The sequence below is a fragment of the Bombyx mori genome, chromosome 3 (assembly GCF_030269925.1).
Source record: "Bombyx mori chromosome 3, ASM3026992v2".
Classification (NCBI taxonomy): Eukaryota; Metazoa; Arthropoda; class Insecta; order Lepidoptera; family Bombycidae; genus Bombyx; species Bombyx mori.
This window is the reverse complement of record NC_085109.1, coordinates 1,356,654-1,373,284: the sequence shown is the minus strand read 5'-3', so window position 1 is coordinate 1,373,284 and position 16,631 is coordinate 1,356,654. Positions and strand designations below refer to the sequence as shown.

At 37.6% G+C, this 16,631-nt stretch overlaps 2 protein-coding genes across 13 annotated transcripts in view; both read left to right on the top strand.

The window, feature by feature from the left end:
• Jnk (c-Jun NH2-terminal kinase) overlaps window positions 1-12,310 on the top strand; it is a 113,886-nt gene extending 101,576 nt beyond the window's left edge. For 7 of the 12 annotated variants that reach the window (XM_021346475.3, XM_062673900.1, XM_062673887.1 and 4 more), the window contains 9 exons: window positions 1,635-1,796; window positions 5,222-5,351; window positions 6,005-6,103; window positions 6,510-6,608; window positions 7,248-7,382; window positions 8,056-8,185; window positions 9,090-9,247; window positions 9,332-9,457; window positions 9,805-12,310. In XM_021346475.3, coding sequence (XP_021202150.1) covers window positions 1,648-1,796; window positions 5,222-5,351; window positions 6,005-6,103; window positions 6,510-6,608; window positions 7,248-7,382; window positions 8,056-8,185; window positions 9,090-9,247; window positions 9,332-9,457; window positions 9,805-9,969 — 1,191 coding nt within the window. In that variant the 5' untranslated portion in view covers window positions 1,635-1,647 and the 3' untranslated portion in view covers window positions 9,970-12,310. 12 annotated transcript variants of the gene reach the window in all.
• Window positions 12,311-13,589: 1,279 nt separating this feature from the next.
• On the top strand, window positions 13,590-15,512 carry LOC101741053 (transcription initiation factor TFIID subunit 9). The gene is made up of 3 exons (XM_038019771.2): window positions 13,590-14,153; window positions 14,727-14,949; window positions 15,323-15,512. The coding sequence occupies exons 1-3, from the start codon at window positions 13,786-13,788 to the stop codon at window positions 15,440-15,442; spliced, it is 711 nt and encodes a 236-aa protein (XP_037875699.1). The 5' UTR covers window positions 13,590-13,785; the 3' UTR covers window positions 15,443-15,512.
• Window positions 15,513-16,631: the final 1,119 nt, after the last annotated feature.

The window sequence follows — 16,631 nt, the reverse complement described above, 5'->3', positions numbered from 1 at the left end:
AAATAAAATGCAATGAAATGAAGATTTTTTTATTGCTCTTGTAGGCAGACGAGCATACGGCCCACCTGATGGTGAGTGGTTACCGTCGCCCATGGACTTCAGCAATGCCAGGGGCAGAGCCAAGCCGCTGCCCCTGGCATTATGATTAATTTGTGACATTAATCAACTAAGATGCAATTAAATGAAATGATATGGGATGAAATATAATCTCAGTAAAATGGTGGTCATTTACTGAGATTTTTTAGTGGACTTTTTGTAGGATCCCGAGAAGTTACGTCCTGCGGCTTTGTTTCATTTTCCCACATTTGTGCACGTAAAGGAGGGAAAAGTGTAATGACCAAAGCAAAATATTGACTATATATACATCATATAGATTATACAAACTCAACACTTATGTTTGTGAAATTAGCTTAGGAATGAGCTTAGCAGGCGAAACTTGAAAACTGGTCAGATCATATCGAGTAGATATTGTATATTCTTGATAATTACATATATTCTTGTAACATTAATAATTAAAAAAAACAAGTACAACGGCAAAATTACCGTATCAAAGTTGTTTTTTTATTAAAGCATTGATGTTTTTTGTTCTTTCAAATAAATCAATGTCAAAGCGACAACAGATTTCACGGAAAATTAATTTTACAGTTTAAATTGATGTAGATATGATATAGTGGATTAGAACCGTATATAGAAGATAAATTAATATCACCCCACAATTGGTCGCATAGCTCGAAAGTCGCGATCGAGGCTCAATGAAATTGCATAAGAGGTCAAACCCTTTCAGATCCCAAGACCTGAATATACCTACCTGTGCTTTCTAATTAATAACCCTACAGAGAAATCATGTAAGATCCTTGGCCTATTTATTATATGACTAGCTTTTGTTCGCGACTCCGTCCGCGTGGAATAGTTACTTTGTCATAACGCAAAATTTTACCCCCCACTTCATTTACGTAGAAAGTGAAAATATTTTTGAACTATAGAATGTTAAGGAGCTATTTAAACCCTTATTTTGAAACATTCTCTATTGGTGCTCCACTTGTATTGGTATTATCGTGATGTTATATAGCCTATAGCCTTCCTCAATAAATGGGCTATCTAACACTGAAAGAATTTTTCAAATCGGACCAGTAGTTCCTGAGATTAGCGCGTTCAAACAAACAAACTCTTCAGCTTTATAATAATACTAGCTTTTGCCCGCAACTTCGTCCGCGTGGAATAGTTCACAAATAATGCTTTATTTTAGAACAAATTTGGTTAGCATAAAAAACGTTATAGTGAGCTAACCTTAATATATAGACATATGCTGTCGCAGACTTTTTTTAGGTCTTTTAAAGGGGAACAATTCTCTCATACATTACTTTAGCGAAACTTTAACCGTTTCTGCAGCACACGCAGCGGAAGCTCTCAAAAGGTAAAAATAACCCAGATTTCTGGTGCTCCGCTTTTATTGGTCTTGGCATGATTTTATATCCTATAGCCTTCCTCAATAAATGGGCTATCCAGCACTGAAAGTGGTTCAAATCCGACCAGTAGTTCCTGAGATAAGCGCGTTCAAACAAACAAACTCTTCAGCTTTATAATATTAGTGTAGATAATGTAGTAATGTTAATAATGAGTTTGGCGGTCCCCAGGTAGGGGTGGTCGATGCCCCACGCGGCTCCCGTCTCCGCCATGTCGGCCCCGCCGCGCCACCCACACTTTTATACCGTTGAGGTCGGCGACACACGCTTCACCATCCTCAAGCGCTACCAGAACCTCAAACCCATCGGCTCCGGCGCCCAGGGTATTGTATGGTGAGAACACTTGTATAATATTAATTGGCTAATTGCGATTACCGTTATCGTCGTGAAGTTACTAGTAGTAAGTAGTTTTTACTGGTGGTAGGACCTCTTGTGAGTCCGCACGGGTAGGTACCACCGCCCTGCCTTTTTCCGCCGTGAAGCAGTTATGCCTTTCAGTTTGAACTGAAACCTTAGAACTTATATCTCAAGGTGTGTGGCGCATTTACGTTGTAGATGTCTATGGGCTCCAGTAACCACTTTACACCAGGTGGGCTGTGAGCTCTTCCACCCATCTAAGCAATAAAAAAAAGGGTTGTTCAAACCACGTTCCTTCATCAGTGGGTCGCGTTTCCGATCCAGTGGTAGATTCTGCGAAGCACTGCTCTTACTAGGGTCAGTATCAGCAACACTCCCGGTTTTAGCCCCGTGAGCTCACCTACTAGTTCGGTGAATCTAGAATAACCCCTCGAGGTTACTAGAACAAGTAGGGAAACAACGTTCCTTCAAAACTGGTTCATATTTTTTATGATAGTCGAAGTAGCAAACAAACGGACAAGATATCGGTTTAAAAATCGGTGATTTGGAGACATGAACAACTAAACCTAAGTAGATCATTCAATGTGCAGATTATTTTTTATATTATCGTTTGGAATAAATACCGATGTTAGGCCGCACTATGGGTATAATCGATTACTTAGTAAAAGACCTTTTTCAGCACGATGGCGTTGCGGTAGGAAAGACCTTCGCTGAAATATCAATGACCATCCAGTTTCAATTCGACAGTAGGTACAAAGTTTTGAAACCAGCGTACAAAGTTACCAACGGTTTTGCATAATTTTTTTATATTGCATAGATGGGTCGAAGAACTCACAGCCCACCTTGTGTTAAATGGATACCGGAACCCATATACATCTACAACGTAAAAGCCACCACCCACCTTGAGACATAAGGTATCAATATAGTTACAATGGCTGGCCCACCCTTCAAACCGAAACGCATTACTGCTTTCCGGCAGAAATAGGCAGGGTGGTGGTACCTACCCGTGCGGACTCACAAGAGATCATACCACCAGTTTATTATACTCTAGCTTTTATACAAACATTTTGCAAACAACTATAGGATTACAGTTTCATGATTTGCACTTAACATTTTACAAATACATTTTAAGTAACAACGTGATAATTTGTCTTAGTTTTGTTTAAATAATGTAACTAGGAATCACAGCAAAGATCTCGAGTTTCATAAGAAATATTTAAAGAATAACATATTACGGTTAGTAGATTCTTAAGTTGGTAACAGCGTCTCTAGCTGTTACCACGCGCGTCCGGCCACTTTTAGTTGCTATAACATATCCTCAACTTGTATCCCAATAAAACTATCCCATCCCCCCAACTACTAGGCAGTGGCTTGGCTCTGCCCCCGGCATTGCTGAAGGCTATGGGCGACGGTAACCACTCACAATCGGGTGGGCCATGTGCTCGTCTGCCTACAAGGGCATTAAAAAAAATACCCGCTACTTTTCAAAGTTCTTATCCCAATTTCCTCCTGTAAAGTGGTAGGAAGTATGCCTACAAGGGCATTAAAAAAAACCTCTACTTTTCAAAGTTCTTATCCCATTTCCTCCTCTAAAGTGGTAGGGAGTATGCCTACAAGGGCATTAAAAAAAAACCTCTACTTTTCAAAGTTCTTATCCCAATTTCCTCCTCTAAAGTGGTAGGGAGTATTGTCGACCGGCACGGACATGATGGCGTCATCTCCGTCTTACCTATCTCTATCGCGTGCGTTCTATTTTGTAATGAGATTCTTTAAATCGAATTATAAACAACGGTGGGTTGTATAATCACTTCATTCTTTAGTAGCATGCATGCAATGTAATAAGTTTAAGAATAGGCAAATTCTTATGTGTATTTTACTTAATAATTCGCAATTTTTATACAGCACGCTATCACTCTTGCACGATCCAGCACGATACATATTCACAATCTGGCATTTTGTTTTAAAATATTCACATTATTAGATTTTCGATAGAGTTTAATGATAGTTTTTTTTTTATAAATATTAGTTTTATCTACATTATGAAGGGGCATGATTTTACGTACTATATATTTGTGTATTTATTATTTGTATTGTTTCATCCAAAAATGTTGACAGCTCTCTCTATTCTCTATGGTCTTTTGTAAACACTTAAGACCAGATGGTTCGAGAGTTCTTTCATTCGTCTATGCTGTGCCATTGAGAACTTGCAATTTAATTGTGAACAACAAACATAAAACGTTAATAATTAAAGACCCGAAGCTATCATTACACACCAACATTACGCTTAGAAATCAAATATCTTTAAAAAGGGGTGCTAATTCTGAAAAAGAAGCAACAACATCCATAATCATTCAGCCAGAACACTGTCACACACGCGCATGAAGAAAATAAACATGCAATTTCTTTTGTAGCTGATCGAGTATAATAGCGGTAAGATGATACAGTATTACTCAGTGACGGTCGGTGATGCGGTGTTTACTATCCCGACCCGGTACACTGAGCTGGTGGTCAGAGGCGCGGGCGCCCAGGGCATGGTGTGGTAAGCCGCGCCAATACAATGGTCAATCAAACTCCCGCTTCAAGCTTTTGGGACTAATCTGTACTAATTTAAAATTCCCGCGTTAACCAAGCGATGTCCGTATGTGAAACTTTTGCGTGCAACGGATTTATTTTTGTATTTTTGTGATTTTATTGGTATTAAAATGTTGTTCTTAAGAAATTCGATGGTGGACGAAATTCACGATTGGTGTCCATTGTTTCGGTTTATTGGATGGCTGATTAATAATGTTGAAAAAGGATCGTTCTGGAATAAAGCTAACGAGTGAGTGTGATGTTTAATTCCCGCTCTTGTCACTTTTTTCAAAATGGCCGTTTTCTGTTTTTGATTTTTTTTGATTGACATACGAGTTTTCAGTATTGCACATTTATCATCTGTATCATAAATAGTATTAAAACATCGTTTTGATTTTTATGTATTGAACAGGTAAATTTTTGGTACTACATACTTTCGTCATTACATTAATATGCATGGCTTTATCTTAATAATTTTCAAACTGCGTTTTTTTTAATAGCCGGTTTTTTAATAGGTTTATTTATAAATATTGTATTTATTATTATTAATAAGTTTATTACTCTAATTCTTTATGTTCATGTGTGTGTATAAACAGGTAAATTATTCACTAAAAAACCATAAACAATTCTTAACTCATTACGGCGGCAATTAAAATAAACTATTGGTATTTGATTTTTCGTTTAAATGAACTTTACCACAACCTTTTTCACTCCGCTCCACGCTGAAGAAGAAACTGAATTTATAATATGAAATGATTGCTCATCGATTTCTAAGTGTTAATAAAAAATTAATAAAATTTAAAGCTAAACTGTTTGATTTTGTATTCCAGTGCCGCATACGACACGGTGACGCAACAGAATGTTGCCATAAAGAAGTTGTCGCGTCCGTTTCAGAACGTGACGCACGCGAAAAGAGCTTACAGGGAGTTCAAACTTATGAAACTTGTCAACCATAAAAATGTAAGCTTGGTTATTTTTTATTTGCCTAAAAAGGTGGTCGGCAACCCGCGGCCCTTTGATACAACAGCTATGACTCTTTCGCGAAATATTTAGTGTAGGCACAAAATATTGCTTACTATCTTGCCTTGTAAAGAGTAAAATTTTTTTAAACAAAAGGCTATAGAAATATATCGAGGGGTGAAAGAACATTTGGTTTTAGCGAAATTTCGCTTAATACGCGAAATTTATTTTCGTAATTAAAGGTGCTTTTTATTTGGTATTAACGTTGATTATTATTATTGTTCGACGTTTTAATTGAACTTCAATTAAGTTTACTCCATTCAAAGAGTTGAAGAAGTTTTTTTTTCGTAATATATTTTTCAAAATGATAACCTTTTAATGGCTCTCTTGTAAAGTTCAAAAAATTTCGCTTAAACCAAATAACCCTTCACCCCTCGATAATATGTTCTAAAAAATGGCACCTTAAATAAAATCCAATTACGTGCTATCTATATTTGGCTTCTGCTTGTCGACCCCTGGCCTAAGAGATTCTTGTCAACGACTTGACAATGCAGCCGGCATTTAAATTGCAGTTCTTCCATGGCAATAAAGGAATTGCTAGCATGACAATAGAGGTTCAGTATTTAAATTTAATGATGTGCCGTTGTTTGTAGATAATCGGATTGCTAAACGCGTTCACGCCGCAGAAAAGCCTCGAGGAATTCCAAGACGTGTATCTGGTTATGGAGCTGATGGACGCTAATCTGTGCCAAGTCAGTCCTGTATAATTAATTAATTTATTTATTTGTTTATTTATTAGGCTCACAATACATGTCACAAGCTAAAAAGATACATAAAAGACATAAGTAAAACGATAGTAAGTAAGTAAAATTATACGATAAAACAACACGATAACGAAAACTAATCTAACTTATAATGTAAGGATATAATTTTATTCACAATATACAAATAAACAATCATGTTTTTAATAAACTAAAATAACGTTTATAAAGAACCATTTCAAAATATTTTCCATTGTATGCATTGATTTACAAATGTAATTTTTTTTTTTGTTTTTTTTTTTTAAATGTCCTACTTTTTTTGAGAAATATTTTGGCTATTTTTGTAAATTGTATTGAAACAAGTTCGGCACTAAAAGCGTTAAAATGCTAATTGCAGGTGATTCAGATGGATCTGGATCACGAACGGATGAGCTATCTGCTGTACCAGATGCTGTGCGGCATCAAACACTTGCACCTCGCCGGAATCATTCATCGGGTTCGTATTTTAAGGGAAAAAAATACCTTTTGGCTGGCAACACTCAGTCTCAGGATTTTCGAACATTAACAAAGATATCTTAAAAACGTGTTCTTAGATATATATTTTTTGAGAGTGTTTTACGGCTCTGGATGCGAATCCTTATGAGCCCATGTGTTCTTAGAAAATTAACAAAGTTGCTCACCTAAAATGCCTATCTACCATGTTAGTAGCTTTTTATAAAGTTAAATAAAGTTAAGTTTTATAAAGTTTTTATAAGTTACTACACTTTCGAAGCTATTAACTATTTATACTAAATTAAAAATGCATATTTAAAATAAAACATAAAATATAAACAAGACAAACAAACAAGAGTATCGTTTACTGAACTGTGACGTCGCTGAAATAAAACTAGAGCAATTTTTTTATCATTCTACTTTGTAATGTCATTTGATTGATACTACAGAAACATTTTTTTTTTTTTCAATGGTAATTTTTAACCATTATAACTTACAGTAGGTACGCCTATAAAACGAATTATCGTAAATATGTAATTGTTTGACATAATTTATTGTAAATAATTCATAATAAAGCTATTTTTACTAACGAGCCAATGAAATCGAGTATTTCAAGTTAATATTGGATTCGTTTCGCGATCAGGATCTGAAGCCGTCCAACATAGTGGTGAAGAGCGACTGCACGCTGAAGATCCTGGACTTCGGGCTGGCTCGCACCGCCGGGACCACCTTCATGATGACGCCCTACGTCGTCACGCGCTACTACCGCGCGCCGGAGGTGGGACCATACACACCTCGCTTCACTCTAACACCAAAACATTTATTCATCATCATCATTCTTCTGCCCTTCTGAGAGAGAGAGAGAGAGAGAGATAGAGAGAGAGGGGGAGAGGGAGAGAGAGGGGGAGATGGAGAGAGAGGGGGAGATGGAGAGATAGATAGAGAGAGAGAGAGAGAGAGAGTAATTCACATTAAATTTTAAAAACTAGGCTACACACAATTTTTCATTGGTGGTTACTGGAGCCCATAGACATCTACAACGTAAATGCGCCACCCACCTTGAGATATAAGTTCTAACGTCTCAGTATAGTTACAACGGCTGCCCCACCCTTCAAACCGAAACGCATTACTGCTTAACGGCAGAAATAGGCGAAGTGGTGGTACCTACCCGTGCGGACTCACAATACGTCCTACCACCAGTAATTATGCAAATTATAATTTTGCGGGTTTGATTTTTATTACACGATGTTATTCCTTCACCGTGGAAGTCAATCGTGAACATTTGTTGAGTACGTATTTCATTAGAAAAGTTGGTACCCGCCAGCGGGATTCGAACATCGTTGCATCGCTCAACACGAACGCACCGGACGTCTTATCCCTTAGGCGACGACTACAAGGATATAACAATATAACTATGGAACCCTAAAAGCTTTATTGTCGGCGCGTTTCAGGTGATCTTGGGTATGGGCTACACCGAGAACGTGGACATCTGGTCCGTGGGCTGCATCATGGGGGAGATGATCCGCGGCGGCGTGCTGTTCCCCGGCACCGACCACATCGACCAGTGGAACAAGATCATCGGTACGGTGACGCTGGTCTCTTATAACTAATGCACAGGTTCCCTGATTGCTTTTGAACGATTTGCCTTTCATCACCATCGTCGTCTCAGCCTGTCCACTATCCACTTCTGAATATAGGTCCCTTCAATTGATGTCCAGTCCGGTCGGTCTGTTGCTACTGAAGTGGCAGTAGGCAGGCCATATATCAGACGGAGGTTAGGATATAAAGAGATTCCCTTTGATTAGAGGGAGACAAAGAGATTTCCTTTTAGATGAGAATAATTCCAACACACCGCAGCTTAAAATAATAATAAAAAAATGTGTTTTGTAAACTAACTATCTATAATAATTTTCACTGAAAATTGAAGGTAGTTTCTCGCATCATACGAAAACGTCGGGTATTCCCCCCGTGCGTCATCTGATTCTAAACTGTATTACATTGCGTGTTAAAATATTAGTCAAATATAACACTTGAGTCGTTCGTTTGGTTGTAATTTTAAAACAGTAACAGGTTTATCAAGAAAAGCTGAACAATGATCCTATCTTCAACGTAATCATACAAACTTACCAGAGATATATTAGTTTGAAAGCGTATACTCGTATAGCGTAAGCGTATGCTTCTTCTGTGTGCTTAGTGAGAGTTTTTTAACGTTCTCGATAGCGTAAAAGTTAGCTCATATTTGTATGAAATGGGATCGTTTGCGTACGTTTGCCGCTAGGGGCGCTGTTCCAATTGCATACAAAATTAGGTTAACTTTTACGCTATCGAAAACGTTAAGAAACTCACACTAAGCACACTGTCTATAAGGGCAATAAAAAAAATCTAATCAAATCAATACTGTGCCTTGTTCCGGCCTCTCCCGCTGGTAGCTGACCGTCTCTGACATGGGCACGCCTCTGTAATAACAGTTGTTATTGTACACCAGAGCAACTGGGCACGCCGTCGGCCGCGTTCATGTCCCGGCTGCAGCCCACGGTCCGCAACTACGTCGAGAACAGACCGCGCTACTCCGGGTACAGCTTCGAGCGGCTCTTCCCGGACATACTGTTCCCCAGCGACAGCAACGAGCACAACCGACTCAAGGTAACGCCGCGCCGGTCCGACTGCGCCGTGACGTCACCGATGTCGACGCCGTACTGACGAGCTCCCCCTTCCCCCCTCCCCCAGGCGTCGCAGGCCCGCGACCTGTTGTCGCGCATGCTGGTCATCGACCCCGAGCGCCGCATCTCAGTGGACGACGCCCTGCTGCATCCCTACATCAACGTGTGGTACGACGAGGTAGAGGTCAACGCGGTGAGTACCACACTCTGACACTGACATTGACTCTGACCCTGACACTGACACTGGCCACGCACTGCGCCGGCCCGTAGCAGCCACGCTCTCTGGAAACGTCCGCACGAGTATGTACCACAGTCTTGCCTATTTCTACCGCGTTCCTGTTTGAAGGGCGGGACATCCTTCCATTAGATGTCCGTGGGATCCTAACTGTCAAGAACTTGATACCAAGTGAGTCGGTGTGCCCGACTTGGAAGTAGGAGGGTCTGAGGTAGCCAAGCTCAGATGCATGTGTATTTTCAAACTATTTTGGTATTAGCATAAGGCAATAAAACAATGAAAAACTGAGCGGTGTTTTTGTTCAGCCCGCACCGGCCTCATACGACCACTCGGTGGACGAACGCGAGCACACCGTGGAGCAGTGGAAGCAGCTCATCTACCAGGAGGTGGTCGAGTACTCCGCGCCGCCCCACCCCCCGCCCCCGCACCCCCCGCCCGCCGACCACGCGCAGCCCGCACTCACCACGTAGGCACCGCCCCCTCCCTCACGTAGCCAGGAAGGAACACTACTCACCCTCTGCGCATAGGGTATTATACACTCAAAATCTATAACCCTATGTGAAAACGATGTGAATTTATAAACCGTAACACAAAATAGAGTGGTACCTTGTATGAATAACCCGTGATTGTTTTTGGAGATACTATTTGACACAATCTCATAAGGATCCTTCGAGAAAGTCTGGAATTAAAAATCGGGAAAAATATGCCTTTTGTAGAATTGGTCGAAGTTAAAGAAATTCCGAGGGGATCCCTCGAGGACATACGTTCCTGGCTGCGCTGGGTCACAGTCGACTCCCCCCCCAGCGTCCCCCGCGTCCCCCCGCTTGTTGTTTCAAATCCGTTATCGCCCCGTTACGTAGTTTCTTCCCGTTCTTATGACGTATTATATTCATAGCATAAGTTTTATTATTTAGTGTGAAGGCTACAATGCGCTTTTTATCGTTTTTCAAAAGCTCTGTTTGTCCCCCTCCCTCCCCCTCCCTCTCCGTCACAGTTGAGTTCTCGTTCGTAATTACCACTCGAGTAATAATTTCCACTGCGGAGTGCCTTTAGCGAACCCGACGCGGCGACGACTTCAGCTTTTGTCCACTATATTTTCATACGTTTGGATATTTTTGTAATGACAACAATTTTGATAAGCTGTGAAAAATAAATGTTATATATATATTTATGGATCTTAATGCTATGCAATTGTTTATTTGAATTGATTTATTTTAAATATAAAGTACGTAATGATGTAAACTAGCTGTACGAAGTTAATGATACGGAAAGTTGAGCTTATTCTGTGTTGTTATCGAATGTAATTGAAAATTTTATTTTTATTTCTTAAATTTTTATTTTATTGTATAATTATAATTAACGTGCAATCATTATTAGTTGTTTAATGCGTTCGATATTAAGTTTATCGACTATAACTGTTGCATATCTCACCTTAAAATTCCGAAATCGATGATGAAATTAAAAAAAAAACGTTTCCCGCGTTTACCATAGAAGTGTAAATCGAGGCCATAGACAAAGGCGAGTGAGGCCGTGCGTATGTAAAACATTATTTTCTTGGTCGCGTACATACATCTTGATAGTTGGGATTTTGTGATGTTAATAGTTCTTCGGTAATTAGAGATTAGTTAGGTTGTTGATATCGTATTCACTGCGACTAGCGTAAGTACATTTTTACCTAAGTAGTTACTTATAGGAAGCCTCACACACGTCACCCTTGGATGTAGAACGGAACTGGAAACAGAGATACGTAAAACACATGAGAAAAAAAAACAGTAATATAAAATTACATACATAACGGAACTTAATTACCGTTATAAGAATAATAATAGTTTCACCAAAAAATTTGTAGCTTCATATTTGAAATCGATAAAAGTTATCTTATTTCATCATTACATCATAAATATTTATAATGAGTAAAGACAATTTAGAAGTTTCTTCAAACATTACATTACATAAACTTCTAACGCTAAATTAGTTGATAATAAACGGAAATATAACGATAAATTACTTGGCAACATTTATCTATATACACATATTTATGTATGCCTTTTATCGGAACATACAGAGCATTTAATTACTAATAAAATATTACATACGAACGCAATCCGTCTCTGTAGAATATCCAGTTGATTTGCGTGTTTAGATGGAAGACATTCGTTTAGTAATGAATGTGTGAGGTACACCGTAGTTTATCGTTTGAAACCTCATTAGGTGATATAATAAGTTTTAAGTGATAGTGATGGACGATTGTCGTGATAATATTCATGGTGTAGCACAATTTGTAGTGGATACTAATCTGGTGATGGCGTTATGGCGCCATTATGACAACAGCAATAATGATATGTGCATTCGTACGCGCGTGTGTATGTGTGTGCACGCGTCACTTCTCTACGAAACATCTATTAAACCGATTCGCTCTACTTTTGTTCTCATTTGTATTTTATAAGACTAATGTCATTCGTAACTTGTGTATGTCATAATGATTGTTGCAATTGAATGGAACAAAAGCAAAGTGAACTGTTTCTATACCTATGTATAAATACGTTTTATCTTAAATTAATATAAATAAATAATATTGACAAGTGTACGTCCAAATTGTCCATGTATTAGTTAATGTACCTAATACAATATTACATTAATGTAATCATTAGCGATATTCTAGTACATTTCGTGAAGGTATCGCCGTGCTGCGACGTGTCAGCGTCCGAAGCGACCCACTTAACAATTGGATTGATATCTGAAAATACTTATTTTTACTGTACACGTAAGTTATTTCATATTTTAACTGAATAAATCGAAATGGTTATTATAGTTGTATGTTTTATTTATTTAATACCCTTCAAAATCCATGTCAACCTTCAGTGACTTTAGAAACAATTCTTGTTGATTCACCATCGTTAAAATAGTCCTACTTCCAAGATACTGTCTCATGAATGAATGAATAAACTGAACATGGCGCTAATCAGAACTGGCTATCTTAGTAAAAAAACCTGCCAGACTGTTATTAAGTGGATATCTAACTTTTTTGTGTAACTTGTCGAAAGGCAAGCAATTGCTTAAATTCCAACAGAACAAAGAAACATCAAACGGGAACGCTTGACTGTTTTGCGGCAGAAAAAAACCAGATTATGGATATCTATTCTAATTTATTTTTCAATTCACAGTTTATAGACGGTTGATAAATGAATATTAATATTCTCTAAATCTAAGAAAATCCTAAAATTAAATGAACCAAATAATACAAACCAGTTTTTCATTTTGTTACAATATTGCCGAAAAATAATATACATACATATATCTTTTTATTTTGAGTACTTTAATTAAGATAAATAAATAAGAAAAATGATTTCTGTTTTGAATGTAAATGCATAAAAGGAAATTTAATATCTAGGTAATATTTTTTTCGTAAGACAGTGCGGGATAAGCGTTTACATTTGTTTAAAGATAAAGGTATTGAAAGTAGAGATATTGAAACCAGCTACTTAGTTAGTTTTGTTAACTAACTGTACAGCTGTTTGATGAACGAAATAAATAAGAAAAAAGGAATTCATTATATATTTTTTGAAGTAAAACTTCTTTAGGCGCGTTGAGAGTGAAATTTAACTCGCGACAGATTCGTTACGGCTAGAGAGAAAAGATACAATTTAGGAAGAGCGAGAGTAAGAAAATAGGTAGGGCGTCTTGTGAACCACTCAACCGTGGAGAGAGGGAAAGGGCAAAGCGAGTTAGGTCGTTTTTTAATTTAGTGACATCTATTGGATTTCGTTTAACTACTACATTGCAAGACCATCGGTGTGAACAGTTTAGTTTCTAAATTATTTACAGAAGGCGGTATTTTAAATAAAAGTAATTATCACTAAACATATTATTATTGTAAAACCAAAGGACTCGTTCGGTAATCATCGAATACTGGTAACAACTTCTTTCTAAGTTAATCTTATTTCTCGAGATAAATTGAAGTTTCACTTCTTTCACGTGCACCAAGTTTTATACGCGCACCAGTTTTTTGTTTGTTTCCAAGTTCTGACAACAACCATAGAGAGATATACTTTTAAATGTGTTCTGAAATGAAGATGTCAATGGCTCAGAATGGCTGACACTGACAGTTTGAATTGACTTGACAATCGTCATCAAACAACATAGATCTGTCACAATCACAGCACAAGTGTTGTTTTTATAGCATTGTTACCAAAATAAAGTATGCCAATACTATGACTAAGAAAAAGATTTTTAAACAAATCAGAAATAATTCGGTCTAAAATTAAAATAACAAATAAAACTACAAGATGTCAGAGAAAGACAAATCCAAATCGGGTGGTCAAGCTAAGCACATTCCCAAAGATGCCCAAGTCATCATGTCCATCATGAAGGAAGTAGGTATCACTGACTATGAACCGAGAGTCGTGAACCAGCTCCTAGAATTCACATACCGCTACGTTACATCAGTATTAGATGATGCAAGGATATTTGCAAACCACGCAAAAAAGAAAACTATAGATCTTGATGATGTGAGACTGTCAGCTCAAATGCAATTGGACAAGTCCTTCACGAATCCCCCGCCCCGTGAAGTGCTACTGGAGATCGCGAGGGTCAAGAATGTTAATCCTTTGCCGTTGATAAAGCCGCATTGCGGGTTAAGACTGCCTCCGGATCGGTAAGTATTGGAAAATGTAGCACACTTTAATCCTATATCTCACAGCACATTATATTAATCTTTCGTGAGTATGGACTTAGATAATTTCTTCAAAAATCAGGATTAGCTTAAATAGCTCAAGGTTCAATCACCGGACTTGAGGGAAAAATACTCCACTTTAGACCACACGTATGTAATTTGCGCACCATGAATTGATTGCAACAATATTGTGTTCACAATCAAAGTTCAGTAAAGTCTTCTTGTAAACAATATCTTTAGGTGACAGATTGTCTTATTACAATTTGTAAGTAGTTACTGATACTTCAATACTGCCTGTTACTAAGAAGTCTTCAAACCTTACTGAAATAATGTCAGAATACTCCATAAACACCAATGGTTGCATTTGGGAGCCTGGTATAATAGTAAAAATGATGAATAGAAATACACTATGGACCAATTCCGCTAACAAAGGAAATTATGGAATAATTTTGATTAATTTTGTGTGAAACATGAGATTCCCTTAACACCCAGAGCCTTTTAATATGGTTAACTTGTAAATCGCTGCATGTTTACAGAGAATATTCATTTTTCCAGTTACTGCCTGTCATCCTGTAATTACAAACTGAAACCAGCAACCAAGAAAGTGATCACAAAAACTACGATAACCCCTTCCCCGTCCATAAAAACGGTCACCACATCCAAAGCACCTCAACAGACAGTTGTTATGAAGAGACCACCGGGAGCAATTGTGAATGTGGGCACCCCAAAAACCAGTCTCGGAACAAAACCTGTACTGAAATTTTCATCAAGCAGTAAAGTAAGAATTTGGTTTAATTTTAAAATTATAGAATAGATAAATAGACAGCACTATGCTTTATCATATTCATCACAGATTGAACTATTAAAAAGTGGTTTCTTTATTTCCTAACAATAATTTGAAATGTTGAAAACTGATAATCTATATTATGATATAAACAAAACGAAATATCTATTTTGTCTAATTAAATGTCAACTTATATTTGATAATATCAAAATTGCGTCACAATTTTTTTTTATTATATCTGATTATGTATTGAAATCTACATTATAAATTAAAACTAATTTTAATCTTTCATTTTTTATTTGCTTTACATTATTTCTGACATTTCATAGTTAGCACAATATTTAAATGTCAATGAATTATATTGCAGGTAGTAAAACCAGCTGTAAGAGTGACAGCTGGTCCTTCCTCACAGGCTCCTATCAAGATGGAGACAGACGAGCCAATGAGCCACAAACGGAAAAGAGAAGACGACGATTATGATCTATAAATAATTAATAGGATCACGATCTTTCTGCCTGGAATCAACATTTTGATATTAAAAAGTATCATGTGTTTAATCCTGTTTGTTTAGTGATTAATTCCATAAAACCTGATGATGCAAATTGCTCAGATTGTATGGTTTATATGACTAAGGGTATTTTAATTATTACTGTAGGTAGAAACAACAAAAAAATTGAATTTTTCCTGTTTTTTTTAAGTGAATCATATTTCAATGAAATAGCTTGCCAAAAGTTCTAAAGATAATATAATAACAGAAAGATTTAAGTAAGAGAATCTGAGATTAAAAGAGTCACTGTCTGACTGTGCCCTATAATTTAAGTAAGATCTGGAGGTGAACTCATACCGTTTTGATGCACAACTAGATTCTTTTTAATTTGCGACCGTATAGCTTGGCTGCCGTGCAAATTTTGAATTGAATTTGATATTATGTGTTGTAGTTTTCTAGATGAGAACAGGATATCTACAGTGATTTAACATACATTTAAGAAGGCATTAAAATAGAGTAGGTAAGATAAAAATGCATTCACAGAACTTGTCATCTACTACACTCGCGAGCAAAAGTTTGGAATCACTTACTTGAAATTGATTCCGCGCGATCTTGTGTACTAAATATTTTTTTGATAATCATAAAAATGAGATCATTTTAAAGGTTGAATTCCTAACTTTAAACTGATACCAAATTCATTAAAATCAAGCCAGTATTTAAGAAGTTATCTTGGATTAAGTGAAGGAATAACGAAAAAGACGTGTTTCAATTGCTTGATACGTCGCGAGTTGCGGCCTACTGACCCCTATAAAAGCACCTGTTATCGGATTTTCTTTATCAGTCGACTTTCACACGTTGACTGGTACATATCTCGGCTACTTTTGACTCTTTACCTTGTACGACAATTGGGACAACACCTACAGAAGTAGCACAAATCGTAGCCCTATTGCAAGAAGAGCTCAGCCAGCGGATTGTCGCTCGTCGGCTCCAAATAAGCCATTCCTGTGTTTCAAAAGTTTGCAAGCGCTTTCAAGAGACTGATAGCTTTATCCCGAGACCAAGATCTGGACGGCGCCGGGGCACATCGGAGAGGAATGACCGTTTTATCGTGTTAACCTCTCTCCGAAATCGGCATTAACCTGGTGTCCACGTCCAACAGGAGCTCCGAGATGTTCGTAGGGTAGCAGCT